The 27,132-nt window shown below is 49.5% G+C and overlaps 1 protein-coding gene across 2 annotated transcripts in view; it reads left to right on the top strand.

The window, feature by feature from the left end:
- The window catches only part of ARK2C (arkadia (RNF111) C-terminal like ring finger ubiquitin ligase 2C), a 99,040-nt gene that overhangs the window by 65,032 nt on the left and 6,876 nt on the right, over positions 1–27,132 (top strand). The window contains exons 2-5 of one of the 2 annotated variants that reach the window (XM_079995012.1): positions 13,816–14,107; positions 15,841–15,876; positions 17,594–17,719; positions 25,956–26,085. In XM_079995012.1, coding sequence (XP_079851138.1) covers positions 13,816–14,107; positions 15,841–15,876; positions 17,594–17,719; positions 25,956–26,085 — 584 coding nt within the window. The remainder of the gene's footprint in view (positions 1–13,815; positions 14,108–15,840; positions 15,877–17,593; positions 17,720–25,955; positions 26,086–27,132) is intronic. The other variant, XM_079995011.1, reaches the window with a different exon arrangement.

Raw genomic sequence — 27,132 nt, 5'->3', positions numbered from 1 at the left:
TCTCCATTTTAAAGCCGCAGCGTGCAGCTCTACGTCCCGACCTTAGACCGGCGAAGTCCTGTCTGAGTCTCCTCCCCCTCCACACCAGTTTAAGACTCTCGCTTTGCTCCACCTCTTCCTAAATTCCTTTCTCCTCTGGGCCCTCCTGCCCGCTAGGGTCTCATCCTTCCTGGACTCCTCTGACGCTGACCCTGACGATTCTTGCCCCTCCTTCCGGCGGGCTTTAGGACCTGGTTCCCTATCCGGGCTACCTTCTGTGCCGCTCGCCTGTACCTTTGAACTTGGCGCGCGCGCCCAGCCTGCAACTTTCCTCTTAACCGTTAACTCGCTCTCCGATGGAGGCGTGGTCCACCCTGACTCATCTTCTCTCGCTGGTGGTGCATATGTGGGCTCTGACACCTGGGACTCCTCCCCCCCCACTACGCTCTGGTGGGGAAGCTGGTCCTGATTTGCAACTGCTGCTCTGGGAGTCCCCGCTGGCCCCTTGCTTCTGGGGTGTCCCCCTTGGGTCGCCCCTTGCCCTGCCCATCGGCGCCCCCTTCTGTGAATCTTCCGATTCGCTGGAGAGGCTCATGGAATCTATCGGGCTGCTGTCATATTCTCCTACGCTGCCCTCGGATTGCTCCCCCTCGCTTTCCATCTCCTCTCCTCCCTGCGCTCCCGCTGAGTCCCTGACATCCATCCCCCCTCGAAGCCCCCCCTTCCCCCCTCCCCCTCTTCTGGCGTGGGTTCCGGGTGCTCCAATGCTATGGGGGTGCCTGCCGGATACCGGTCTTCCCCCCTGGCATGCTGCCAGTCCGTGACGGGTACATCGACGTCGCTCTCCTCCGCTTCCATCTCGTTGCTGGCGTGCTCGAAACCAGGATCCTCCCCCAACCCGTCCATGCCCCCTTGTTCCCCCATTTCCTCTGGGTAGTCTGCGTGCCAGGGCCCTCTGAGCAGTCTCCTGCGCCACTCCTCCTCGGGTTGAGTGTCCCACCAATAAGAGCGCTCCGCACCCAAGTCTGAGACCGACCCCTCCGGCGAGGTAGTCTCTGGAACCGTCTCCTCAGCCGAGGAGAACCCCTGAAACGTACTGGCTGAGAGTGTGGGGGTGAAAAGATATTCATCAAAATAATCCTCCGGCATGGGCCTGTGTGGGAAGAGTGCGTGGAACTCGTCTTTGAGGTAGTGCTCCTCCACCGCATAGTACGGCACCCAGCTGTTGGCGCTGGCCGGGGCACCTTCCCTTGCGATGAGATATTCGACGCCCTCTTCCCCCCATCTCGAGTCCAAAATCTCCGTCACCTCGTTGAGTGGCCCCGCCCTCGGCGACCCCCCTGTCATGGGTGCATCTCTAAGCGGACTGGGAGCTGTTCCTGGCTCCTGAAACCTGTGAGGTGCCTTGTAGGGCGTTAGCACCGATCTATGAAAGACCGGGTGCATTCTGGAACCCTCCGGTAGTGTCAAACGGAAAGCCACTGGGTTGATCTGTGCCTCGACTAGGTAAGGGCCCAACTGCTTGTGTCCTAGCTTCTTCTTAGCTAAGGATCTGGCCGGCACTGCCTGGGCCGCTAACCAGACCCAGTCCCCTACCCGTATGTCCTCCCCCACTCTTCTGTGTTTGTCTGCTTGCATCTTGTATACGTGTTTTGCTAGGTCTAACTGTCTACGGAGCTGTTCATGGACCTCCTGTAACTCCTCTGCCAATGCCTCTGCTCCCTGTGGCTCCCCCTCCCCCTCTTTCTCTAAGCCCGGGAAGGTCCTGGGATGTCGCCCGTGGTTGGCAAAAAACGGTGTCACCCCCGTGGACACGTGTTGTGTGTTGTTGTAGGCAAACTCGGCCAGGGGCAGATAGTCCACCCAGGTCGAGGGCTGCTGGTTGGCGTAACATCTCAGGTACTGCTGCATGACGGCGTTGACCCTCTCCGCTTGTCCGTTGGTCTGCGGGTGTCTTGCCGACGCTAGGTTGACCTTGACGTTCAGGATCCCCATCAGCTTCCGCCAGAAACTCGAGATGAACTGGCGCCCCCTGTCGGACAGGATAGACCGTGGCAGGCCGTGTGCCTTGAACACGTGGTCTATGAACAGCTTGGCTGTCTGTTCCGCTGTGGCCACCTTCGCGCAAGGAATGAAGTGCGCCATCTTGGTGAACATGTCGACTACCACGAGTACTGCTGTTTTGCCCCTCGAGCTGGGCAGGTCAGTGACAAAGTCCAAGGCTACCCTCTCCCACGGTTCGGACGGGGTCTGTAGCGGTTCTAACAGTCCCGCCGGCGGTCTGTGTACTGGCTTGGCCCTTTGGCAGGTGTCGCACCTCGTGACGTATTCCGCGACTTCTCCCCGCATCTTGGGCCACCAAAAGTCTCTGGCTACTAATTCCACCGTCTTTTCCTTGCCGAAATGTCCGGCGCTGGGTGCGTCGTGTAGCTGTTGCAGTACTGTCGCGCGGAGTTCATCTCCCGGTACGTAGATGGCCCCCTTGCGGAGGAGCAGTCCGTCGCGTATCTGGAACTCGTCGTCCTTTGCCGTGCCGCTGCGCACCTCCTCCATCTTGGAGCGCGCGAAGGAATCTGTTCGCAGCTCGCGCCGTATCGCTTCCAGGTCTACTGTGGCAGAAGCGCATGCCCACGCCTTGGGTGCGAAAATGTGTTTGGCCGCTACCGGTGCTGCTTCCTCCAGATACTGCGGCTTCCTGGATAGCGCATCAGCCATGGCGTTGTTGTCTCCGGGGATATATTCTATCCTGAAGTCGAAATCCGCAAAGAACTCCGCCCAGCGGATGTGTCTCTGGTTCAGGAACCGCGCCGTGCGCCAGTACTCCAGGTTCTTATGGTCCGTGCGAACTTGCACCGTGTGTTTGGCTCCGATGAGGAAGTGCCGCCACGCCTTGAATGCTGCATGAATGGCCAGCAACTCTCTGTCCCAGATGGTGTAGTTCTGCTCCGACTTGCTGAGTTTCCTGGAGTAGAAAGCACACGGCCTCCAATCCCCTTGCGGGTCTCGCTGCAACAGGACTGCCCCCACGGCTCTGTCGGAGGCATCCGTCTCCACCCTCATGGGCTTGCTGGGGTTCACATGCAGCAGTTGTTCCTCGGAAGCGAAAAGACGCTTGAGTTTCTGAAAGGACTGCTCCGCCTGCTCCGTCCAGATGAACTTCTTCTTCTTGGAGCTGAGGGTGTCCGTGATGGCCGCCGTCTGCATAGCGAAACCCTTGATGAACTTGCGATAAAAGTTAGCAAAGCCGACAAACCTCTGGACCTCCTTCCGATTGCGCGGGCTCTTCCAGTCCAGTACTGATCGTACCTTGGCACTGTCCATGGCGATTCCCTTGTTGGACAGCTTGTAGCCCAGGAAATCCACCTCCGTCATGTCGAACTGGCATTTCTCCAGCTTGGCGTAAAGCCTGTGCTCCCGTAGTCTTTGCAGGACTTCCTTGACATCTCCCTCGTGAGCCTCCTGCGATTCCGAGAAGATCAGAATGTCGTCCAGGAAGCAGACACACTTCTTGTAGAGGAGCCCCGCTAACACGTGATGCATGAATGCTTGGAAGCAGTGGGAGCCATTTTGTAAACCGAAGGGCATAACCCTATACTCATAGGTGCGCAAGGGCGTGAACATGGCCGTCTTCCACTCGTCGCCCTCCCGCATGCGTATAAGATTGTACGCCCCTCGTAGATCCAGCTTGGTGAAGATGCGTCCCTTCCTCACCGTCGCGAGCAAGTCGTCGATCTTGGGCATCGGGAAAGCCGTGGGCTTGGTTTTCGAATTTAAAATTCTGAAATCAACTACAAGCCTCTTCTGGGGCGTGTCCTTCTTCTTCACAAAGAACACAGGACTGCCCCCCACTGCTTTGGATTCTCGGATGAATCCCCGCTTCAAATTGTGATCTATGAACTCCCTGAGCTCTTGCAGTTCATCTTCAGACATGGAGTACAGTTTTCCGGTCGGCAGCGTTGCCCCCGGCAGGAGGTCAATCTTGCAGTCGTAGGGTCTGTGGGGAGGCAGCTTGTCCGCTTCCTTCTCGCAGAAGACCTCCAAAAACGCCTTGTACTTGTCGGGTACAGCTTGCAGCATGCCCAGTTGTAGCTGTGGGTCATCCTCTTGCCCCTCGTCCTCCTGGTTAGTCATGATGCAATGTTCTGCGCAGTAGGAGGAGCAGAAGGTCAATTTACGCTGGTACCATGCCAATGCCGGGCTGTGCCTGTCCAACCAGCTCATGCCCAGCACTATGGGCGTGTCTGACAGTTGGGTGACGTTGAAGCTGATGACTTCGCGGTGATTTCCAATGCGCATCACCATTGGCGGCGTTTGCTGTACCACCTGTCCCCCCAGCAATTCTCTTCCATCGACTGTCACTACTTTCAGGGGCATCGTGGCAGGCAGGAGCGCTATGCTATGTTGCTTGATGAAATCCACCCCCATAAAGTCTGCATTGCTACCAGAGTCAATGGTAATAGGCACTTCCATGGTGAGCCCATTGGGAAGCTGGAGTGTTGCGGTGAGCTGCACCACTGGTTTGGGCGGGAGGGGGTCTGTGGGCTGTAAGATTCCTGGGGACTGCTTTACCGATTCGTCTGGCTGGGCCCCAGCGGCTCTGCTTCCAGCCAGACTTCGTCGTTTCCCTGCTGCGGTTCCCTCTGCTGAGCTGCTTCTGTTACTTTTGCTGAGGCTGCATTGTGCTTGTGGAGCCTCTGGGGGCACTCTTTTGCCATATGCTGAGCACTTTCGCAGATGTAACACTTCCTGTTCCCTCTAGGAGGCTTCACCTTGGCTGCTCCTGGTGTGAGGGCTCTGGTCGCTGACTGAGCCTTGGCACCACCTATCTCCATCGGCTCCTCTCCCCCTCCCAGTGGAGGCGTGGATTGAGCGCGCGCTGAGTCTCTGGGAAAGAAAGGAGGTGCCCTTGCTGACGTGCGTCCCCAACGCCCTTCATCTTTGCTCCAGGGACGTTCTTCCAGCCGCACACCCATCGTCAGCGCCTTCTGGACCACTTCTTGAGTGCTCCGTGGCCTCTCCCCCCTTGCGATTTCGTCTTTCACAGCCCCGTTGAGCCCCTCCCAGAACAGGTCCCTGACGGACGCTGAGTCCTTTTCCCATCCCAGCGCGTTGACCAATGCAAAAAAGCGGGAATGATATTGCCTTACAGTGGCTCTGCCTTGTTTCAGACCGTGAATCTCTTTTCTAGCGACATCCACATCTATCTCTAAAAGAAAACAAGCGTCCATCGCCTTAATGAAGGCTTTTGCGTTTTGGAGGGCTGGATCATTATCTCTCCACAGATTGCGCAACCACGCTTTAGCTTCTCCATGGAGATGCGTTAGTATGAAGCCTACTTTCTCCTGCTCATCTCTAAAGTCCTTCTCCAGCAACTTTAGCGCAAAAACTACGTCTGCTCTGAAGTTAGGATATTGCTGCAGACTCCCATCGAAATGCGACACCAGGCTCCCCCCTCTCTTCCCGAGCCCGATCCCTTCGGATTTGGCTGCCGGTGGCCCCTGTTTAGTCAACATTTCCAACTTGTTTTGCAGATCCTTGCAGACAGCATCTGATTCCTCTTCTCTCCTCCTTGCCGCTCGTATTTCTGCGTTAAGTTGTACCACTGCTTCTTGCAAAGCTGCCAGTCGTTCTTCTGTAGTCATCTTGTGCTGCTTTTGTGAGCTCGCGAAGCACCAATCTTCGCCCCTCGCTGCGTCCTCTCACGTTGCGAGGTTCTTTGAAATTGGAGACAGGACTTACTGTCAGAGCTGCCTCCAGGTCCCAGCTCACAGAGGACCAACGCTAGGCTGTAGTTATGTACAAAAGTCTTTATTGAGATTCAGTCTCCATTTTAAAGCCGCAGCGTGCAGCTCTACGTCCCGACCTTAGACCGGCGAAGTCCTGTCTGAGTCTCCTCCCCCTCCACACCAGTTTAAGACTCTCGCTTTGCTCCACCTCTTCCTAAATTCCTTTCTCCTCTGGGCCCTCCTGCCCGCTAGGGTCTCATCCTTCCTGGACTCCTCTGACGCTGACCCTGACGATTCTTGCCCCTCCTTCCGGCGGGCTTTAGGACCTGGTTCCCTATCCGGGCTACCTTCTGTGCCGCTCGCCTGTACCTTTGAACTTGGCGCGCGCGCCCAGCCTGCAACTTTCCTCTTAACCGTTAACTCGCTCTCCGATGGAGGCGTGGTCCACCCTGACTCATCTTCTCTCGCTGGTGGTGCATATGTGGGCTCTGACACCTGGGACTCCTCCCCCCCACTACGCTCTGGTGGGGAAGCTGGTCCTGATTTGCAACTGCTGCTCTGGGAGTCCCCGCTGGCCCCTTGCTTCTGGGGTGTCCCCCTTGGGTCGCCCCTTGCCCTGCCCATCGGCGCCCCCTTCTGTGAATCTTCCGATTCGCTGGAGAGGCTCATGGAATCTATCGGGCTGCTGTCATATTCTCCTACGCTGCCCTCGGATTGCTCCCCCTCGCTTTCCATCTCCTCTCCTCCCTGCGCTCCCGCTGAGTCCCTGACACAGATCTTTTAAGTCATTGATTTAAAATTTCAGGCCAGTATTCAACTAACTAGCTTTGCCAGCACTTGGATTGTTGCTCGTGCAATGGCACTGCTCCCCTCTCCACACCTGACCCCCCCAAAAAATCTGTCCTTAGCCCCCGAAGCAGATTGGGAAGGATGAGGGAGATGTGCACCCTCAGTTTAAAGGATCTCAAGTTGGAATGTGCCGTATATTGAAGGTCACAGGGTTTGTTCCTGAAAAATGTAAGTTAGTAGTCCTCAGGGTTGTGTAGAGGGAAATAGAAATCAGAAACACATGCCCATGGTCTTCTGGAAGGTTAGGGCTAAAACAGCAAGGGGAAGGGCCATCGCTGAATGGGAGAGATGCTTGTTGCAAGTCTGAACAGAGTTTGCAAGGACATTTCCTTGAATGCACTGACAGGCCTTCTCATATTCAAAAGGGAAATGAGCCAAGGGCATGTGGCTGACATACCGTACATACATATTCCCACCCCTCCACACATGTTTGCCCTCACCATGTCAAGGCTGAGTGCCCAGAGGGGGCTTTTAATGACGTCACAAATCCAGTTCAGAGCGAGGGTTGTGCTTCCGGCCCTCACTCTGAATGGGCAAATGGCTTTCACTCTGCTGAATCGCAGAGATGTTTGTGTTGCAATGGGGCAAAAGTCTTAGGTGAAAATTTCCCTCTCCTACGCTGATATTCGGTAGCAGATAATGGAAAAGATCCCTTTCCTTGAGACCCTGCAGAATCCGTCAGACAGTTGTGACTTAGATGGACCAGTGGTCCGGCTTGCTACAAAGCAACTCTCTGCATCCCCCATCCTTTAAGACTTTCCTTTGCCTGCAAAAAAGAGATTTTCTTCCAGGGCCGCAGCAATGCAGCATCTCCCCGGCGTGAAACCACATCACGAGGCAAGCAGCGGGAGAACATTTGATATTCAGTCCCCAATTAGGGCTCTCTTCTCTCCACTTTTATTTTTTTTATTTTTTTGGCAAGCAGCTGAACAATTCCTGAGCGCTGCCCTTCCCCTGGTAGCTTCAGAGACGTGGCTTCGAGGCAAAGGGGTTTTCAAAACGTTCAGTGTGCGAAACCAGGAGGGAGAGCGGGGAGGGAGACCAGATCATCAGCACCCTCCTGGCCTTGTACTTTGCATGTTCTTGTCCCTCAGGAGGAGGGAAGCCAAATGGAATGAGGTGGCCATTAGCTAGAGCTGCTCCTGCATCAGGTCTGAATGAATAAGATACAGCCAGAGCCATTTGCTTTCTGCAATACCTTGGCTTGAGTATGGCCCAATTCTCATCACAGGGCTAAGTGAGGACTCACATGTGTTAATGCAGTTCTGTAAAATTAAAACAACACCCAAATCTCTGCATATAGAAAACTAGCATGTAAGAAAGAAGAGCCCTAAATAATAATAATAATAATAATAATAATAATAATAATAATAATAATAATTTATACCCCGCCCATCTGGCTGGGTTTCCCCAGCCACTCTAGGCGGCTTCCAACAAAATATCAAAATACAGTAATGCATCAAACATTAAAAGCTTCCCTCAACAGGGCTGCCTTCAGATGTCTTCTAAAAGTCTGGTAGTTGTTGTTCTCTTTGACATCTGGTGGGAGGGCATTTCACAGGGTGGGTGCCACTACCGAGAAGGCCCTCTACCTGGTTCCCTGTAACTTGGCTTCTCGCAGCGAGGGAACCGCCAGAAGGCCGTCGGAGCTGGACCTCAGTGTCCAGGTAGAACGATGGGGGTGGAGACGCTCCTTTAGATATACTGGACCTAGCACATTGCAGTAGTCCAAGTGAGAGATAACCAGAGCATGCATCATTCTGGCGAGGCAGTCTGCGGGCAGATAGAGTCTCAGTCTACGTACCAGATGGAGCCTTGCTTTCTCACTGACACTCTAGATTTCTCAGTGCAGGGATTTTTCTTGGATGGAGGAGCATTTGGTGAGGTGAACTACCACCTCCTACTGGCAATTTGATGTGGTATAGTCAAATCACACTTTAATCACCCAAGTAAAAGCTAGGCCTTAGCAGCATCACCAACAATTTAGTGTAGTGGGATGGAGAAGTAAAGAGAGTATATAACATTTCTTGGTAGCTCCTTACCTAATTTCAGTTTCTATAAAGATTCAAGCTATATTTCCTGATTCCAGGCGTCTGGAGGGTTTCCATGGTACTTGGTGGCTAGTGTAGCACACTGCACATGCTCAGAGGTGCCCCATCTTTATTTAAGGCCCAGTGAGACTTGACATATTTCCGCAGGGCCTGCAAGACAGAGCTGTTCCACCTGCCCTTTCTTTTGGACTCAGTCTGACCCTTATGTTTCCCTCCCCTTATGGTTTTGATCTATGGGCTACTATTAAAATGAGTCTGCATTTTAAATTGCATTTTAACCTGTATTTTAAATTGGTCCCCCCCCCCCATTATGTTTTTACTGTAATTTTACTGGTGTTAGCCGCCCTGAGCGGGGAGGACGGGGTATAATAATAATAATAATAATAATAATAATAATAATAATACACATTTTATTTATATCCCGCCCTCCCCAGCCGAAGCCGGGCTCAGGGCGGCTAACAACAATCAAACAATCAAACAATCAAATAATCCAACATTCTAAAAACATTTCATTATAAAAATTAATTAAGATCAAATTAATGGCAACCGTTAAGCAAAATTCTGTGCAGGTTGCCAGAGGAGGGAGTCAGGCTGCGCCCTGACCAAAGGCCTGGTGGAACAACTCTGTCTTGCAGGCCCTGCGGAAAGATGTCAAGTCCCGCAGGGCCCTGGTCTCTTGTGACAGAGCGTTCCACCAGATCGGGGCCACAGCCGAAAAAGCCCTGGCTCTAGTTGAGTAATAAAATCTATTATTATTATTACTCTCACCTCAATCTCCTCCTAATCTTCAGGTAGGAGAGGTACCCATCTGAAATCTGAGTGGAAGGAAGCAGGAAATAATGTGCGGAAATGTGCAAAGTTTCACCTGGCAGGTTGCCCCCTCTCTGATGCCCTTGCCCTGGGAAATGCACAGGGGCACAGCCTTGTTTTCTCCTTGCTTAAGAGAGACACCAGAAACTTTGCAACAAGCAGCCACTCATTATTGCAGCCACTCGCCAGCTTCCGCTCAGACCTATTGCTTGTCTAGCAACCACAACAGTTCAGCTAGGGAAAAGGGCCAAGTGGTAGATGGCACACTTTGGAAACCTGGGGTCGTATGGAGGAGAGCAACTAGCTAGTGAAACTGCCTGGAAACACAACCGATTGCAATGGTAGAACTTGAAGAAACAAGAATGTACTCTCCAAAGTTTGGACTAGGTTTGAACCTACCGGATTGACCCACATTTTCTGAAACAATATGAAATTAGGCATCCTTTAGAATTTGCACTTCTCTGAATTTTGCAGCTCAAGTAACGGGTACAAAAATGCCTATATTAGTGAAAATAACATTGAAAAACACATTGTTTTCTGGGAAATTGCATTGAAAAAATGTGTGTCTTGGGTAAAATTGCGTACAAAAGTGTGTGTATCAGGAGAAATTCACACTAAAATGTGGGTGACTTTTCATGAGGATTAAATAAATAAGGTAAAGGTAAAGGGACCCCTGACCATTAGGTCCAGTTATGACCGACTCTGGGGTTGCAGCACTCATCTTGCTTTATTGGCCGAGGGAGCCGGCGTACAGCTTCTGGGTCATGTGGCCAGCAGGACTAAGCTTCTGGCGAACCAGAGCAGCACATGAAAACGCCGTTTACCTTCCCGCCAGAGCGGTACCTATTTATCTACTTGCACGTTGACGTGCTTTCGAACTGCTAGGTTGGCAGGAGCAGGGACCGAGCAACGGGAGCTCACCCCGTCGCGGGGATTTGAACCGCCGACCTTCTGATTGGCAAGCCCTAGGCTCTGTGGTTTAACCCACAAACTGAAGTGGAAATGGAGAAAGAGAACGAGAGAGAGAGAGATTGACAGATTCACCCATTTCCCCAATATCTCATCTGGCCAGGAGACGGGGGATATTTTCCTGAGGAAGGCAGGTCCTGCTTGGTTTAATTTAGGCTTAATGGGAGGTTATGCAAAGGTTACCTGGAGGCTGAATGAGATTAGGACCACCCAAGAGGTGTTAAGCCTCTTGAGACTTTCTGAGTAAGGATTCCTTAAAACTAAGCTAGGGAAATGGGGGACTGGAGATTTATGTATGAGCCTAACAGGGATTATGGACACCTGCATCTTTTTGTCTCAATAAATTTAGGGGCTTTGACGAGGCAATTTGTTTGCTGTCTTTAATAGAAACTCAGATTGAAAGCGAAGCTTCCTAGACTCCTAGAACAATCCTTTGCAATGCAGGAATCCAGCCGAAGAATCCCTGGCAGATGGCCCTCCAAACCTCTGAAGGAGGAGAGCCCACCATCTCCCAGGGTAGCCCATTCCACTGTCAAAGAGCTCCTACCATCATAAAGTTCTTCCTAATGGTTCATCTCATAACTTGGATCCATTGGTTCGGGGTCCCACCCTCTGGAGCAGCAAAGAAACAAACAAGCTTGCTCCATCTTCCTTGTGACTGTCCTTCAGATATATTTTATTATTATTATTATTTTATAAATCATTTTTATTGATTTTCCAATAAAAAACATCCAATTGAATATCCAACCATAATACTTCAATTAAAATAAAAAAGGATCAAATTATAGTCCAAATTATATTTATTAATTGCTTGGGGCTCCCCACGGTCTGGATCTCTGGAGCATAGCTTCACATCTTAGTCCTGCTTCTCCTGTTGTTACCATATTTTCCACATCTCGAATTATGAAGCGTTAAAATCGAGCCCTTCACATATTTAAAATGGTCACTGCACCTGTTGGGCAGAATCAAGATGGTTATATGCCCTGCTTTACTTTACTTGAAAGAACCCTGTATTTGAAGGAATGTCCGGAATGAGTCTGATTTATGTATAAAGAACCCTGAGAAGTGAAAGCAGGCATGTGTGTGTGCCGGTTTGTCAACTCCAGGGGGTCAAGGTATCTTCAGCCCCCTCCATTTTTGTTTGAAGGGCGCCTGGCCCCCTCAATGTTGAGGGGGCCAGGCATGAGTGCTCGGCCTCCTCCAGAGGATGTGATGTCATGGAAGGCAAACTGGCCTATCAGGAGATGCTGAGGGGACTGGCACGGCCTGGCAGAAGGTCACACCAGCCTGTACGATGTTGGTTGACACGTGCAACATCACATGTTACACACATGACATCACCCCCCACACAGCGCATGCTAGGCTCCCTCAATCTTGTGGGCAGTCTGGCGCCTCTGGTTTGTGTCCTGTGGAGATGTCCTGAAAAGGCTGGTCAGACTGTTATGTACTGAAGTTCTCACCCTGGGCCAGCAGGGGGATACTGTAGGTAGTTTTCACACAGGTCCACATATGCAAATAAGGAATTGAAAGTGAAGTTCAGTGATTGGATAGTTACAGAAAGTTGTTACTGTTGCTTTGTAGTTGAGCTCTATATAAGCAGGTTGGCTGAACCCTTCAGCCCAGTTCTGTTCTGGCCTGTGAATAAACAAGAGCTGTCTGAAGAATCGCCTGATATGTGTTGTCTGATATGTTCACCCACAACTTAACACAGACCAGTAGGAGGAACTGGAGGAACTGGAATCTAAGGCAGGCCCTAGACATTTTGGCTCCTGAGGCGAACCCCAAAATGGTGCCTCCCCACCAAGGAATAAGGGGTGGATGAAGTGCGACATGAGAAACAAGGCGGGAAATAATTGGGAAACATTGGGATCTGTTGTCCGAGGTGGCCGTCTCACCTTACCTCATGGGTGGGCCGGCCCTGATGCCCAAGAAATCTTGGTGTTGCTTGGGAAGGAACCTGAAGCAACGAGTCAGACCCTAGAGAGGAGCCCTGTAGGTTGTCAAAAGGGAAAGCCACCTGGGCAATGCCTGTTCCTTCTCTTTCCCCACAGAGCCCAGCCCTCCCTCCTGCCCCTGTTGGCGGACCTCTGCCTACAAGGGAGGCGTGGAAGGACATGCCAGCATGGTCTTCTCCCCTCTTGCCTTGGTCGCTCAGATGCCAGCACTGGCACAAACAGACGGCTCAAGCCCAACCCACTCGAAGAAGGGCCTGTCCAAAGATGCTTCTCGCATGCCATGCAAAAGCTGTGCCCGCCTTAAAGTTTGTGGCAGAAGTCATAATCCAAGTTCAATTGTGTTATGTACTGAGTTGAATAGGATCCAAAAGGCAGCAGTCTGATTGGTCCTAGAACAATAGGATCCAGAATGCAGCAGTCTGATTGGTCCTAGAACAATAGGATTCAGCAGTCTGATTGGTCCTAGAACAATAGGATCCAGAATTCAGCAGTCTGATTGGTCCTAGAACAATAGAATCCAGAATGCAGCAGTCTGATTGGTCCTAGAACAATAGAATCCAGAATGCAGCAGTCTGATTGGTCCACAGGAGCCACCCAATCCAGCTCCAGGTGGAAGTGAATCCGCAACCTGATTGGCCTACAGGAGAATCCCAGAATTAGCCAATCACGTGGGGCCCATTGTGTAAATAATATATATAAAACAGACATTCTGGGGGAACTTCCATTCCTCCTCACCACTATGAGCTGAATAAAGAGCATGAAATCCACTCTCGACTCCGAGTTTATTTCAAAGTGCTTAATCGGGGGAGAGGCAGCATCTTGGTTGTGGGTGCGGGGCTTAAAGTTGGCTATCAGCACGGTGGGCATTGAGTCCTTTGTTGGCGCCTAGGGCATGTGTATGCACAAGGCAGGACCAGGGGCTTGGCACAGAGGGTGAACAAAATCCACTGTGCCAGCCCAACCCTTACCGCCACTGCTGGGTGGGTGTGGGGCACAGAGGGTTCACAGGGCTGCACCGTGCCACCTGCCTGTGTACCCATGCAAGGCGGAGCGTGGTCAACTGATGCGGCCATTGGCGGGCGCACTCCCCAACACTGACCGGATAACCATTCAGTGAGGGGGCAGGGGGTGTGGTGCCAAGGCCAGGCTGGGCTCTGGGGCCCAGAGACTTCTGACGGCAATCAGGGTGGGGATCCGGGGAAGACAACATCTATCTCGCCCCACCTCCAAATCATGCGCCCGGGGCTACGGGCCCCCATGCTACAGCCCTGCATAAGCATTTAAGCAGAAGCTGTACAGCAGACTGAGTAGCTTTGCCCCACCGACTATGGTGAGACGTACTGCGTTTCTGTTCGAAGTGAGTCGCTCTTTCACGAGTGTACCCTCTTTCGCACCAGCACTTGTGCACACGATGTGTGAACACGCCTTGGGTTACGCACAGCACCTCTGACCGTCCTCCCGCCTTTTCCCTTCCAGGCGCTCCTTTTCAAAGGTCTCACAATCCTCATGCTACCTCCTGCCGGCACTTCCACCTGGGCCCCCAGCCTCAGATTTCCACAGACTTCCCCCTGCCTCACGCCGTCCAGCCTCACATGGCAACCGCGCACCAGCACGGAGGCCCCCTGCACCCGTCCCTGCCGCCTCTGCCTGCCCTGCCATTCCAGGAAGTGACGGGACCCTCTTTCCTACCTCAGGCCCTTCACCAGCAATACCTCCTCCAGCAGCAGCTCCTCGAGGCCCAGCACCGCAGACTCATGCCTCATCCCAGGTGAGCAAGCATCTCCACCATCAGCCAAGATCATGGATGTGACCAGTTTGGGACATCCTAACAGCCAATGTCTTCTGCATGCTGTTGGACTCTTCTGAGCCCGTTAGCCCCAGCCAACATGGCCAATGGATTGTGCAAGTTGCAGTTCTGCTTTTGCAAAAAACCCCCACAACAACAAATATCCCTGCATGCAGAAAGCTAGCACATCAGGGACATTATTTCTACTGTAGCCTTCTTCCTGATGCCTTAGCTCTCCATGGCACTCTGCCTCCCCGCCAGGGAAGAATGGGTGAGGGAAGATCTACAGGAAAGGAAGATAGACATTGGGATCTCCTGCCCTGGTGGATATTGCCACCTGAGGCAGTTGCCTCACCTTGCTTCATGAGTGGGCCGGCCCTGACTACAGCTCCTATCAATCTGTACCATTAACTAAGCTGGCTGGGGTTGTGGTGCCACAAAATCTGGGGACCTAAGGTTGAAGAACACTACCAGGTATTTTAGTCCAATCCCCTGCCAAGGCAGGAAACCCACGGCTGATGCATCCTTTGTTCCCCTCAAAAACCTTTAGCAAAGGTGGGTGGATTTCAAAGGCTGTAAGTTAAATCAGTGGAGGATGGGCTTATCAATGGCTGCCTTCCATAATAACAAAGAATTTCTAGTTTTACGGCTGACACCCAATTTGTGTGTCATTCCCACTCCCCACCCACATAGGGCAGCACCCCCCAAATGGTCAACTGATATTTGTTTTTAATTTATTTTTGCTTTTGAGTTGCTTTTAACGTTTCATGATTTTATTGTTTGGTTTTATATTTTTATGTTGTTGCAAATCCCTGCAATATATATATATATTTATGATACAGTGATATATAAATATTTCTATAAAGAAATAAAATAAATAAACGTAAGCATGCAGCACCCTGCCCTTTCCCTGCTTCTGTGAGCTGAAGTGGTACCATCTAGAAAAAAGAAACTTTACTACTTAATTCTGGTATATAGCAGGTCTGGGAGGAACTTGTTGCCCTCCAGATACTGATGAACTCTCATCAGCCACAGTCAGTATGGAAAGATGGGAGATGTTCTCCAACAACATCTGGAGGGCCATAGGTTCCTCATCCCTGGCCTAAAATCTCGAAACTCTATGCACAGCAACAGTATACATAAAATGGGGTCAAACCACAGGGTGTCTGTCTCTAGAGCAGTGGTTCCCAATCTTTTTTTTTTTTTTTGGCCATGCCCCACCTAAGCACCTCTAAAATCCTGATGCCCCCCACCCCTGTAAAAATATAATTCTTATTATTCAAAAAGTGAACTCCTACTCACGTAGAGGAAGCCTGAAAGGCCATTAACTTGGTCTAAACAAGCTTCCAAATTGCCCCCTTTAAAAATCAAATTGCCCCCCTGTGGGGCATGTGCCTCACATTGGGAACCACGGCTCTAGAGTGTCCCTGCTTGGCCAACCTTGAAACCACTGTCTAACTCTAGTACCGGGACCTTCTGTGTAAGCAAATCATATGTATTGCAGCCTCCCCCAACCTTCAAATGTTGTCAGACTAAAGGGGGACTTCCGGGTTAGACTACAACTCCAGTATCCCCAGCCAGCATAGCACAATGGTCAGGGTTGCTGGATGCTGTAGTCCGGAACGTTGGGAAAACACTAGCTTGCGAAAAGCTGTCGTTAATACTTTGTCCAATCTGTGAATACACTCTATTGACTCGAATGCTTTGTTCTGCAGGTCACCATTAAGCTCTGTGCAGGCAACTGATCCAGGGTGAGTGAAGATGCGTGTGCATGCACGTGTGCATGTGTGAGTTGGTGAGGTGGGCAAGGAAGTGTGACTAAATCTGCAGGCACAGCCCTGTTTGCATTCAGTATACTCAGAACATCAGAAGAGATGGACCAGCCATGCATTTTGCCTTCTGCTGTTTATGCAGGAACTCACTGCAAGCTGAGTTAATGGTATAGCATCCCACTGAGCTTTGAATATAGGCTTGTGCATGCTTGACAGCCCTCCATTTCGCAGGGTTCCTGAGGGCATGGTCAGAGCCAGTGTTCACACCACTGGGTTTGTTTTCACAGGCTGAATGTGTGTAGCTCATGAACGATGGGGAAAGGCAATACAGCGGTGCCTCGCAAGACGAAAAGAATCCGTTCCGCGAGTCTCTTCGTCTTGCGGTTTTTTCGTCTTGCGAAGCAAGCCCATTAGCGGATTAGCGGATTAGCGCTATTAGCGGCTTAGGGGCTTAGCGGATCAGCTGATAAGCGGCTTAGCGGATCAGCTGTTAAGCGGCTTAGCGGATCAGCTGTTAAGCGGCTTAGCGGATCAGCTGTTAAGCGGCTTAGCGGCTTAGCGGATCAGCTGATAAGCGGCTTAGCAGCTTAGAAAAAGGGGGGGGAGGGGAAAAAACCCGCAGGAATTCGCAAGACATTTTCGTCTTGCGAAGCAAGCCCATAAGAAATTCGTTTTGTGAAGCACCTCCAAAACGGAAAACCCTTTCGTCTAGCGGGTTTTCCGTCTTGTGAGGCGTTCGTCTTGCGGGGCACCACTGTATCTCAATAGTAGAGTGCATGCTTATCGTGCAGAAGATCACATGTTCAATTCTGGACATCTCCGGTTATTTATTTTTTTAAATCCAGAAGCATAGCTCTCCCTCCCCTGCTCCCCCCCCCCGGAGAGTCATTGCCAGTCAGAACAGACCAACCTTCACCAACTGTGCTCTAGTTGTTATTGAAACCCATCTCCCACCACCCTGACCAGCCTGGTCAAATTGTAGTCCAAAGGTACCCAGTTGGGGAAGGCTAGAGGGCTAGACAATACAGTCATACCTCATGTTACGTTCGCTTCAGGTTGTGCATTTTCAGGTTGCGTCCCGCGGCAACCTGGAAGTACCGGAAAGGGTTACTTCCGGGTTTTGCTGCTCGCGCATGCGCAGAAGCAGCGAATCGTGACCTGCGCGTGCGTAGACGCGGGTTGCGTTCTTTTCAGGGTGTGAACGGGCCTCCGGAACGGATCCTGTTCGCAACCAGAGGTACCACCATACTGGACAAGGGAGGCAAGGACATAAGAACAGCCTGCTGGGTCAGCCCACTGGCTCAACTAATCCAGCATCTTATTCTCACAGTGGCCAATCAGATGCCTGTGGGAAGCCTGCAAGCAGGTCCCAAACATTTCCCCTCCTGCACTTTCTGGCAACTGATATGCAGAAGCACACAGTCTAGTTGAAGAGCACAGCCATCATAGCTAGTAGCCATCAACAGCCTTTTCCATGAATTTGCCATGGCCATAATTGCCTCCCATGGGAGCAAATTCCATGTTTTGACCTGGATGCTTCCTATGACCCTGGTCCCCCAACCCCGTGCATTCACGGAGCCTGAATCAGTTGTCTGAACAGGGTTATCAGTGTTGCTTTGAATGCAGGATTCAGAACAGTGGGGGTGGGTGTCAAACACGAGCCTCTTTTGCTCACCTTTCTTCCTCAACCCTGTAGGTGGACTCAGGAGCGAATCTCTGTCCAACCTCATCGGTTACATCCAAGCTTCGAATTTGGCCATCAACTGCAAACTCCTCAACCCATGGGCCCCCAGCCTAGATATTTAGCGGAAGGAACAGACTGGTAAGTCATTCCTTGCTGTGACAACTGGGGTGAAATCAGGTGCGGAGCAAGGTGGGGGCGATGGGGGTGGACCGCCCCGGGTGTCATTACCGAGGTGGGTGACATTTGGCGTGCCGCGTGCCTGCGACTCCCGCCTACCCTGAGCCATCAGGGGAAGGGGATGAGTTGCACCGCATTTCGCTGCTTTGTTTTGACAGCCCTGCGCTGCCTGGCTGCCGGAGGAGGCATGCAGGCAGGCTCAGCAAAATAGGCCAAGCATTCACTAAAAAAGGCTTTGGTCAATCCTTCCCCCCAACAACTCCTGGCAATGACAATGGGTAGATCACAGCCAGTCTTTTTATACTCAGAGTAGATCACAGTCTCTTGGGAGTCCAACTAGATTTCAATGTGTGTGGGAGGGGGGATGACAAGAAATTTCCCATACCGGGTACCACCTGACCTCACTACACCACTGGGTGAAATAGAAGTCTTGTGATACCAGTTCCTGTGAGGAACGGTTGAAGGAGCATGTTTAGCCTGGAGAAGAGGAGGTTAAGGGGTGATATGATAGCCATGTTCAAATATATAAAAGGATGTCACATAGAGGAGGGAGAAAGGTTGTTTTCTGCTGCTCCAGAGAAGCGGACATGGAGCAATGGTTCCAAACTACAAGAAAAAAGATTCCACCTAAACATTAGGAAGAACTTCCTGACAGTAAGAGCTGTTTGACAGTGGAATTTGCTGCCAAGGAGTGTGGTGGAGTCTCCTTCTTTGGAGGTCTTTAAGCAGAGGCTTGACAACCATATGTCAGGAGTGCTCTGATGGTGTTTCCTGCTTGGCAGGGGGTTGGACTCGATGGCCCTTGTGGTCTCCTCCAACTCTATGATTCTATGATTCTATGAGCTGGGCATGTGTATAGCATGGAGAATGGAAGACTAATAGGAAACAGAGCTTGTAGGGCAGCGGCTGAAGAAGGAGCAAAAAGGGTTTTCTCCTGATCAGAGCTTGTAGGGCAGCGGCTGAAGAAGGAGCAAAAAGGGTTTTCTCCTGTGTGTGTTTCTTGTGGCTGATTAGCTGTTCTCCCTGTGCAAAGGTCAGAGGGGGCAGGGTTTCTGTTGAGGTAGGTGATTAGCTGTGGGAGGAGCTTATCAGAGCTTGCAATTTGATCTATCTTTAGATTTAGGGGAGCTAGTCTCAAACGTTTGTTGGGGGAGACCTAGGGTTTTTTTGGGGGGAGTTACTTGTCCTGTCTGCACGCTTCTTATGATGGAGGACCACTGTAGCCAGCCCCAACGACACGTTCTCAAGATGGAGAGTGAGGGAACAGCTGCAGTCGCCTGCGGTTCCTGCACAATGTTTGCCATCTTGCCAAAGGTTGCAGGCAGCTTTACCTGCAGCAATTGCATGTTGATTGCCCTCTTAAAAGACAAAGTCCAGCAACTGGAGGAACGTGTGGCTACGCTCTAAAGAATTAGAGAGCTGGAGCTCTTCTTGGAAGCAACAGAGCACACCGTCTCCACCAAGGAGGAGACAGGGGACTCCCCTGAGAAGGAGGCTAGTTCACCAACACAGGAGCCAGATATATGGAGAAACGTGACTCAAAGAAGTAGGAGGCCCAGGGTTCGCTCTGATTGTTTAGAAATACACAATCGCTTTGAGGTCCTCTCCCCTAGAATGGAAGACGAAGAGCAGACTCCATTTGAGGATCTCTCCCTCGTTACAGTCGATCGGGTATATGAAGACGAGCAGCAAAGTCAGTCCTCAGGGAATGTGCAGGTGACCTTGGAATGGACAGATCACGGAAGAACCCCGACCAAACCTAAGAGGAGGCGTGTAGTGGTGATAGGGGATTCCCTACTGAGGGGAACAGAAGCAGTGATCTGTGGGCCTGACAAGATGTCTCGGGAAGTGTGCTGTCTCCCCGGGGCTAAGATCCAAGATGTAACTGAACGACTACAAGGAATCATAAAACCCACTGACAAATACCCCTTCCTCTTGGTTCATGTGGGAACCAATGACACTGCAAGCGATAGCCTCCAGAAGATCAAAAGAGACTACGAGGCTCTGGGCAGGAAATTGAAGCAATTAAATGCACAAATTGTCATCTCATCTGTCCTCCCAGTTGAACAACATGGCCCAGGGAGAGAGGGAAAAATAGTGGAAGTGAACAGCTGGCTTCGCAAATGGTGTAAACAGGAACGGTTTGGATTCTTAGATCATGGACTGCAGTTTCTTGAAGATGGACTTCTGGCAAGCGATGGGCTGCACCTCACAACGGTTGGGAGGAATGTTTTTGCCAAAAATCTCAGAAACCTCATCAGGAGGGCTTTAAACTGACTAATGTGGGGGAGGAAGACAGTGCTCCTGAAGGTAGGAGTCTATCAATTGATGAAGATGATCATCCAAATGTCATAGACCAAATGGAGCAAACAGCACGCAGACCTAGTGGTGGGAGGAAAAAATCCTTAAATAAGAGACACGGGGGAATGATTAATGGACTTCAATGTCTGTACACTAATGCGCAAAGCATGGGTAATAAACAAGATGAGCTTGAGCTCTTGGTACAGCAAACTAAATATGACATAATAGGCATCACTGAAACCTGGTGGGATAAGTCCCATGCCTGGAATGTAATAATGGAGGGTTACAATCTATTTCAGAGAAACAGACCAGACAAGAAAGGAGGAGGAGTGGCGTTATATGTCAGGGATGTGTATACCTGTGAAGAGATCCAAGATTTAGAACCTCAAAGCCAAAGTGAGAGCATTTGGGTCAAAATTAAGGGAGAGATGAATAACAGGGACCTCATTGTGGGAGTTTACTATAGATCCCCAAGCCAAACGGAGGACATAGATGATGCTTTCCTGGAACAGATGGCCAAGCATGCAAAAGGAAGGGAGATAGTAGTAATGGGGGACTTCAATTACCTGGATATTTGCTGGATGTCAAACTCAGCCAAGAGCATAAGGTCAAACAGATTCCTCACTGGCCTTGCAGACAACTTCATTGTCCAGAAAGTGGGAGAAGCAACAAGAGGAACAGCCATTTTAGATCTGGTCCTAACCAATGTTGATGACCTGGTTAGTGGGGTAGAAGTGGAAGGATCATTAGGCGTGAGTGATCATGCTCTTCTGAAGTTTACTATACAGCGGAAAGGAGCAGCCAAGCATACTAGGACTCAATTTCTTGACTTTAAGAAAGCCGACTTCATAAAACTTAGGGAAGTGCTGGGTGAGATCCCATGGACAGTAATACTAAAAGGAAAGGGAGTTCATGATGGCTGGGAGTTTGTTAAGAGGGAGATAGTAAAAGCACAACTTCAGGCAATACCAATGAGACGGAAACATGGAAGGTGCCTAAAGAGGCCAGGGTGGCTATCTAAAGAACTTTTAACTGAGTTAAGATTAAAAAAGGATGTGTACAAAAAATGGAAAAGGGGGGAAACCACCAAAGAGGAATTCAAACAAATAGCCAGCACGTGTAGACACAAAGTCAGAAAAGCTAAAGCACAGAATGAACTCAGGCTTGCTAGAGAGGTTAAAAGCAACAGAAAAGGCTTTTATGGGTATGTTCGTAGCAAAAGGAAGAACAAAGAAACAGTGGGGTCACTCAGAGGAGAAGATGGTGAAATGCAAACAGGGGACACAGAAAGGGCTGAACTCCTCAATCCCTTCTTTGCCTCAGTCTTCTCTGATAAAGAAAACAACGCCCGACCTGAAGAATTTGGAGCAAATGATTCAGCAGAGGAAACACAGCCCAGAATAACTAAGGAGATAGTACAAGAATACTTGGCTAGTTTAGATGTATTCAAGTCTCCAGGGCCAGATGAACTACATCCAAGAGTATTAAAAGAACTGGCAGATGTGATCTCAGAACCACTGGCAGTCATCTTTGAGAATTCCTGGAGAACAGGCGAAGTCCCGGCAGACTGGAGGAGGGCAAATGTTGTCCCTATTTTCAAAAAGGGGAAAAGAGAGGACCCAAATAATTACCGCCCAGTCAGTCTGACATCAATACCAGGGAAGATTCTGGAGCAGATCATTAAGCAAACAGTTTGTGAGCACCTAGAAAGGAATACTGTGATCACCAATAGTCAGCATGGATTTCTGAAAAATAAGTCGTGTCAGACTAACCTGATCTCGTTTTTTGACAGAATTACAAGCCTGGTAGATGAAGGGAACGCAGTGGATGTAGCCTACCTTGATTTCAGCAAGGCATTTGACAAGGTGCCCCATGATATTCTTGTAAAGAAGCTGGTAAAATGCGGTCTTGACTATGCTACCACTCAGTGGATTTGTAACTGGCTGACTGACCGAACCCAAAGGGTGCTCATCAATGGTTCCTCTTCAACCTGGAGAAGAGTGACTAGTGGGGTGCCACAGGGTTCTGTCTTGGGCCCGGTCTTATTCAACATCTTTATCAACGACTTGGATGATGGACTCAAGGGCATCCTGATCAAATTTGCAGATGACACCAAACTGGGAGGGGTGGCTAACACCCCAGAGGACAGGATCACACTTCAAAACGACCTTGACAGATTAGAGAACTGGGCCAAAACAAACAAGATGAATTTTAACAGGGAGAAATGTAAAGTATTGCACTTGGGCAAAAAAAATGAGAGGCACAAATACAAGATGGGTGACACCTGGCTTGAGAGCAGTACATGTGAAAAGGATCTAGGAGTCTTGGTTGACCACATACTTGACATGAGCCAACTGTGTGACGCGGCAGCTAAAAAAGCCAATGCAATTCTGGGCTGCATCAATAGGAATATAGCATCTAGATCAAGGGAAGTAATAGTGCCACTGTATTCTGCTCTGGTCAGACCTCACCTGGAGTACTGTGTCCAGTTCTGGGCACCGCAGTTCAAGAAGGACACTGACAAACTGGAACGTGTCCAGAGGAGGGCAACCAAAATGGTCAAAGGCCTGGAAACGATGCCTTATGAAGAACGGCTAAGGGAGCTGGGCATGTTTAGCCTGGAGAAGAGGAGGTTAAGGGGTGATATGATAGCCATGTTCAAATATATAAAAGGATGTCACATAGAGGAGGGAGAAAGGTTGTTTTCTGCTGCTCCAGAGAAGCGGACACGGAGCAATGGTTCCAAACTACAAGAAAAAAGATTCCACCTAAACATTAGGAAGAACTTCCTGACAGTAAGAGCTGTTCGACAGTGGAATCTGCTGCCAAGGAGTGTGGTGGAGTCTCCTTCTTTGGAGGTCTTTAAGCAGAGGCTTGACAACCATATGTCAGGAGTGCTCTGATGGTGTTTCCTGCTTGGCAGGGTTGGACTCGATGGCCCTTGTGGTCTCTTCCAACTCTATGATTCTATGATTCTATGAAACATGATGGCAATGTTCAAATATCTGAAGGGTGTCATGCAACAGTAATTTAGTGGCAAATTCAGAAGTGCAGGAACCCTAAATGAAAGTCACAACAACAACACCCCCTTACAGTCACACCCCCTTCTAAGATCATGCAACCTTCTAAGATAATACAGTGTAATAATAATGATGATGATGATGATGATGATGATAATAATAATAATAATAATTATAATAGTAATAGATGCATTACCATAATCAGTGCAAAGCACCATGTATTGCCTTTCAGCAAGATCTATTATTTGCACATACACTGGCAAATTATTTGGAGTGCTCGAGTATCTTCGTTTGGAGTGACTTAAGCTGTCATTTTCTTGAAGTTCCATTGTACATGACAGAACTTGCACACCATTGTCTTGAAATGGAAGCACCTTGTGTTCTCAGTGCCCCATAATGCTTAGTTTTAGAGCATCAGAGCTTTCCCTAAATATTCTTCCAGTGTTCCTTCTTTTGAGTTATCCTAGGAGCCAATCCACAGTGGCCGATTCACCTCCTTTTACTCTTAAAAAATACAAAGTCATTTTTTAAGCCTCGGTGACTCAAAAGCTCCCCTTTCATGCTGATTGGGTAGCTATAGGGCTATGGAGACAGGGACCCTGCTGCAGAAATATTACTGAGTCTTGCACCTCTCGTAACCCTCAACCACCACACCTGCAGAAGATGGAGTAGACTAGTTCTGTGTTGTTTCAGATAGCAGAGTGGTTTAAGCATCAACCCCTCTTCCCAGGGAACTCTGGGAATTGTAGTTCTGGAAGGGGGAATCTGAGTCTTCTAACAACTCTCAGCACCCATTAACAAACCACAGCTCCCAGAATTCTTTGGCTCTTTAAAGAGTTTTCATAGTTCTTTAAACGTATGGTATGAATGTGGCCTTCATGTGGCCTTTGTAGAAGTTCATAGGGAGGAAGATGGGGATAAAAACAGAACTGGCTGACTCCACCTATGGTTGGCTTCTTTTCTTTTCTTTTCTTTTCTTTTCTTTTCTTTTCTTTTCTTTTCTTTTCTTTTCTTTTCTTTTCTTTTCTTTTCTTTTCTTTTCTTTTCTTTTTTTAATAAATTTTTTATTCATTTTTCTTTTTCATTCATTACATACATCTCAAATTCTTAACCTTTACTATATATTCCTCCCTCCCCTCCCCTCCAAGGCTTCCCCCAACTTCCACTTTTGGTTTGTTTCTCTTTTCGCCCACTTTGCTACCTCCTAACAGAAAAAGTTATTAATAACATAACATCAAACCTAAAAACATAAAAGTAAACACACCATAATATTTCCTCTATCTTTTAAACATTTTCTAATACTAATAATGTGAATGTTTATTTAAATTCTGCCATCCAGTCTATCAACTTTCTTTGTTTCTGCAAGTATGATATAAATGGTTCCCATTCTTTTTCAAAATCGCTGTTGTCTTTTTCTCTTAGTCTGTCTGTCATTTTTGCCAGTTCTACATAGTTCATCAACTTCTCTTGCCATTGTTCCTAAGTTGGTATTTCTCCAGTCTTCCAATTTTGTGCAATCAACATTCTTGCTGCTGTAGTGGCATACATAAATAAAGTCCTATTTTCTTTCGGCCTAAAATACCTAGTAAGAAGGCTTCTGGTTTTTTTACAGAAGTTATTTTCAACATTTTCTTCAATTTATTATATATCATTTCCCAATAGGCTTTTACCTTTTTACACTCCCACCACATATGATAGAACGTACCTTCTGTTTCACATCTCCAACACTCTTTTTTTCCATTTTTATACATTTTTTTCCAGTTTAACCGGTGACAGATACCATCTATACATCATTTTCATATAGTTCTCTCTCAGCTTCTTTCTTTCTTTCTTTCTCTTCTCTTCTCTTCTCTTCTCTTCTCTTCTCTTCTCTTCTCTTCTCTTCTCTTCCCTACCAGTCCCAACGGGCATCAGACACCACTGGGAGGGAGAAGAGGGAAAGACTATTGGCATACCTTTTACACTAATTTGAGCTTGTTTTGCACAGGATCTTAGAGTCCTTTCCACATACAGGACCACATGCAGATTCTGTGGAAAAGGCCAACAAGCAGAGAAGTTTGATGTTCAGTGCAGCATATCAACACCCTGTTTTAATTTACATATTTTTCACTCCATAAGACGCACCTGACCATAAGACGCACCTAGTTTTTAGAGGAGGAAAGGGGGAAAGCTCCATTTTTTGGGAGATCAGCTCACAGTTGTGCAGCTTCTTTTGCAAAGGGGGAAAAGCCCTGTTTTTTTTGAGGATCAGCTCAAAGTTGTTGAGCTTAATTTGCAAAGGGAAAAAATCCTGGTTTCATGGGGTTCAACTCACAGTTCTGCAGCTTCTTTGGGAAAGGAAAGGGAGACTTTTCTACAGTTTCCAGACAGATAATCTAATCAGCCAGTCACATGTTGCTGGGGAAACAAACAGCCTCCGTCTGCAGAACATTCAACAATGGAGGCCTGGGCAAGGGGGCAGGGCCAGAAAGGGAGCCAGCGAACAACCACACATTCACTCCATAAGATGCACGACATTTCCCCTTACTTTTTAGGAGGGAAAAAGTGCATCTTATGGAGCGAAAAATACGGTAACAATCGCACCCTACTTTTTACATTTAATTGCCTATGCTGTTTTCTCTTTCTCTTGACCACCAGTGCTTTGAAACTCCACAGGGTTAATGTATATACCAACCAAACTCTGTACTATTTGGATGAGTCACCATGCCTCCGGGCTCATGTTCCTTCTATCCGGTGAAAGATATAAAAACAGCATTAGCCATTGGGTTTGAACCCAAAGTGTATGTGTCTTGGGAAGGGGGTGGTGGAATGGGAGACTTTTTATAAAAAACGTTGCACAACGCCTGAAAGCGATTCGTATTTCTGCACCCTTCCAGGGATCTCAGCGTCGATGCTGGCCTAACTCACAACCAGTTCCAGGTCAGGCCAGTTCCACAACATTATCAGCATTACTTAGCGACACAACGAATGCAGCATTTTCCCCGGAACACGTCCTCAACGCAGATGGTAAGCGAAGCGGGAGTTGCTGGGTGTCACTTGAAGCCTGGCTTAGACTAACAGCATGGTAACCAGAACCTGGTGATGGAGCACATTCTGTGCGTGCAGAAAGCCCCAAATACTATCCCTAGCATTTCCAGCTCAAGTGTGCTGGTCCCGAGGGTTAACCGTGCGGCGAGGTCCGAGTCCAGTCCGAGGTTGAGGGTGCGGTATGGAGACTGTCTGTCAAAGCTGAAGCAGGGTCCAAGGCAGGGAGTCAGGTGAGGTCAGGAACTCTCACAGAAGAGCAGGACAAGGTGCAGGCAGGAACAGGCTATCAACAATGTTGCTCCCGCAACCTGGGACTGGGGCTGGCTGGCTTTTATCTGCGCCCAAAGACATAGGGCAGCCCCGGTTCACAGGTGACTCACCTCTCCTGGCCTGGAAGCGAGCACTCCTCCTGCAGGAACTTAGTTCCCTCCGCCTCTCTGCCCTGAGCCTCTGCAGCTCAGGAGAGGCTGGAGGGTTACCGGACCCAGAGGCAACCTCAGCTTCCCCTGACGGGGCTGAGAGTGGAGCACCTGCAGACAATGGGTCCTCCATCCCCTCAGGAGCCAGAGCAGACTCAGCTGGTGCCTGCACCTGAGGATCCAGCACAGGTGAGGACCCTTCAGGCTCAAGCCCCAGCCCTGGCTCAGCTGGTTCTGGAGGCGGGGACTCCTGTGCAGGCTGGGATTCCCAAGGTTCAGCTTCCGAGTCCGAATCCAAGGCCATCACATCAAGGCTCATTTGATCCTTGAGAGCCATTGCCAGTCAGCTTAGGCAATTCCAGCCTATAAGGGCCAGTGGTCTGACTCTGCTTAAGGGAGCTTAATGAGTCCACGTCTGTTCTTGGACTGCTTTAATGAATGATGCTTCCCAGCTTGGAAATACAAAACTCGGCAGCTCATAGGGCTAGCATCTGAATGTTCTTACCCGGCTCAGATTTCTGCCTCTCTCCTGCCCAAATCCTCTCACCCAATCTTCTCTTTTTGCTGCTTTGGTAATAGAGTTGGGATGGCAGGATATACCACCCCA

This window comes from Podarcis cretensis, assembly GCF_951804945.1.
Source record: "Podarcis cretensis genome assembly, chromosome: 11".
Lineage (NCBI taxonomy): Eukaryota > Metazoa > Chordata > Lepidosauria > Squamata > Lacertidae > Podarcis > Podarcis cretensis.
Note: the sequence above shows the minus strand (reverse complement) of the source record. Positions and strands in the feature narration are given on the sequence as shown.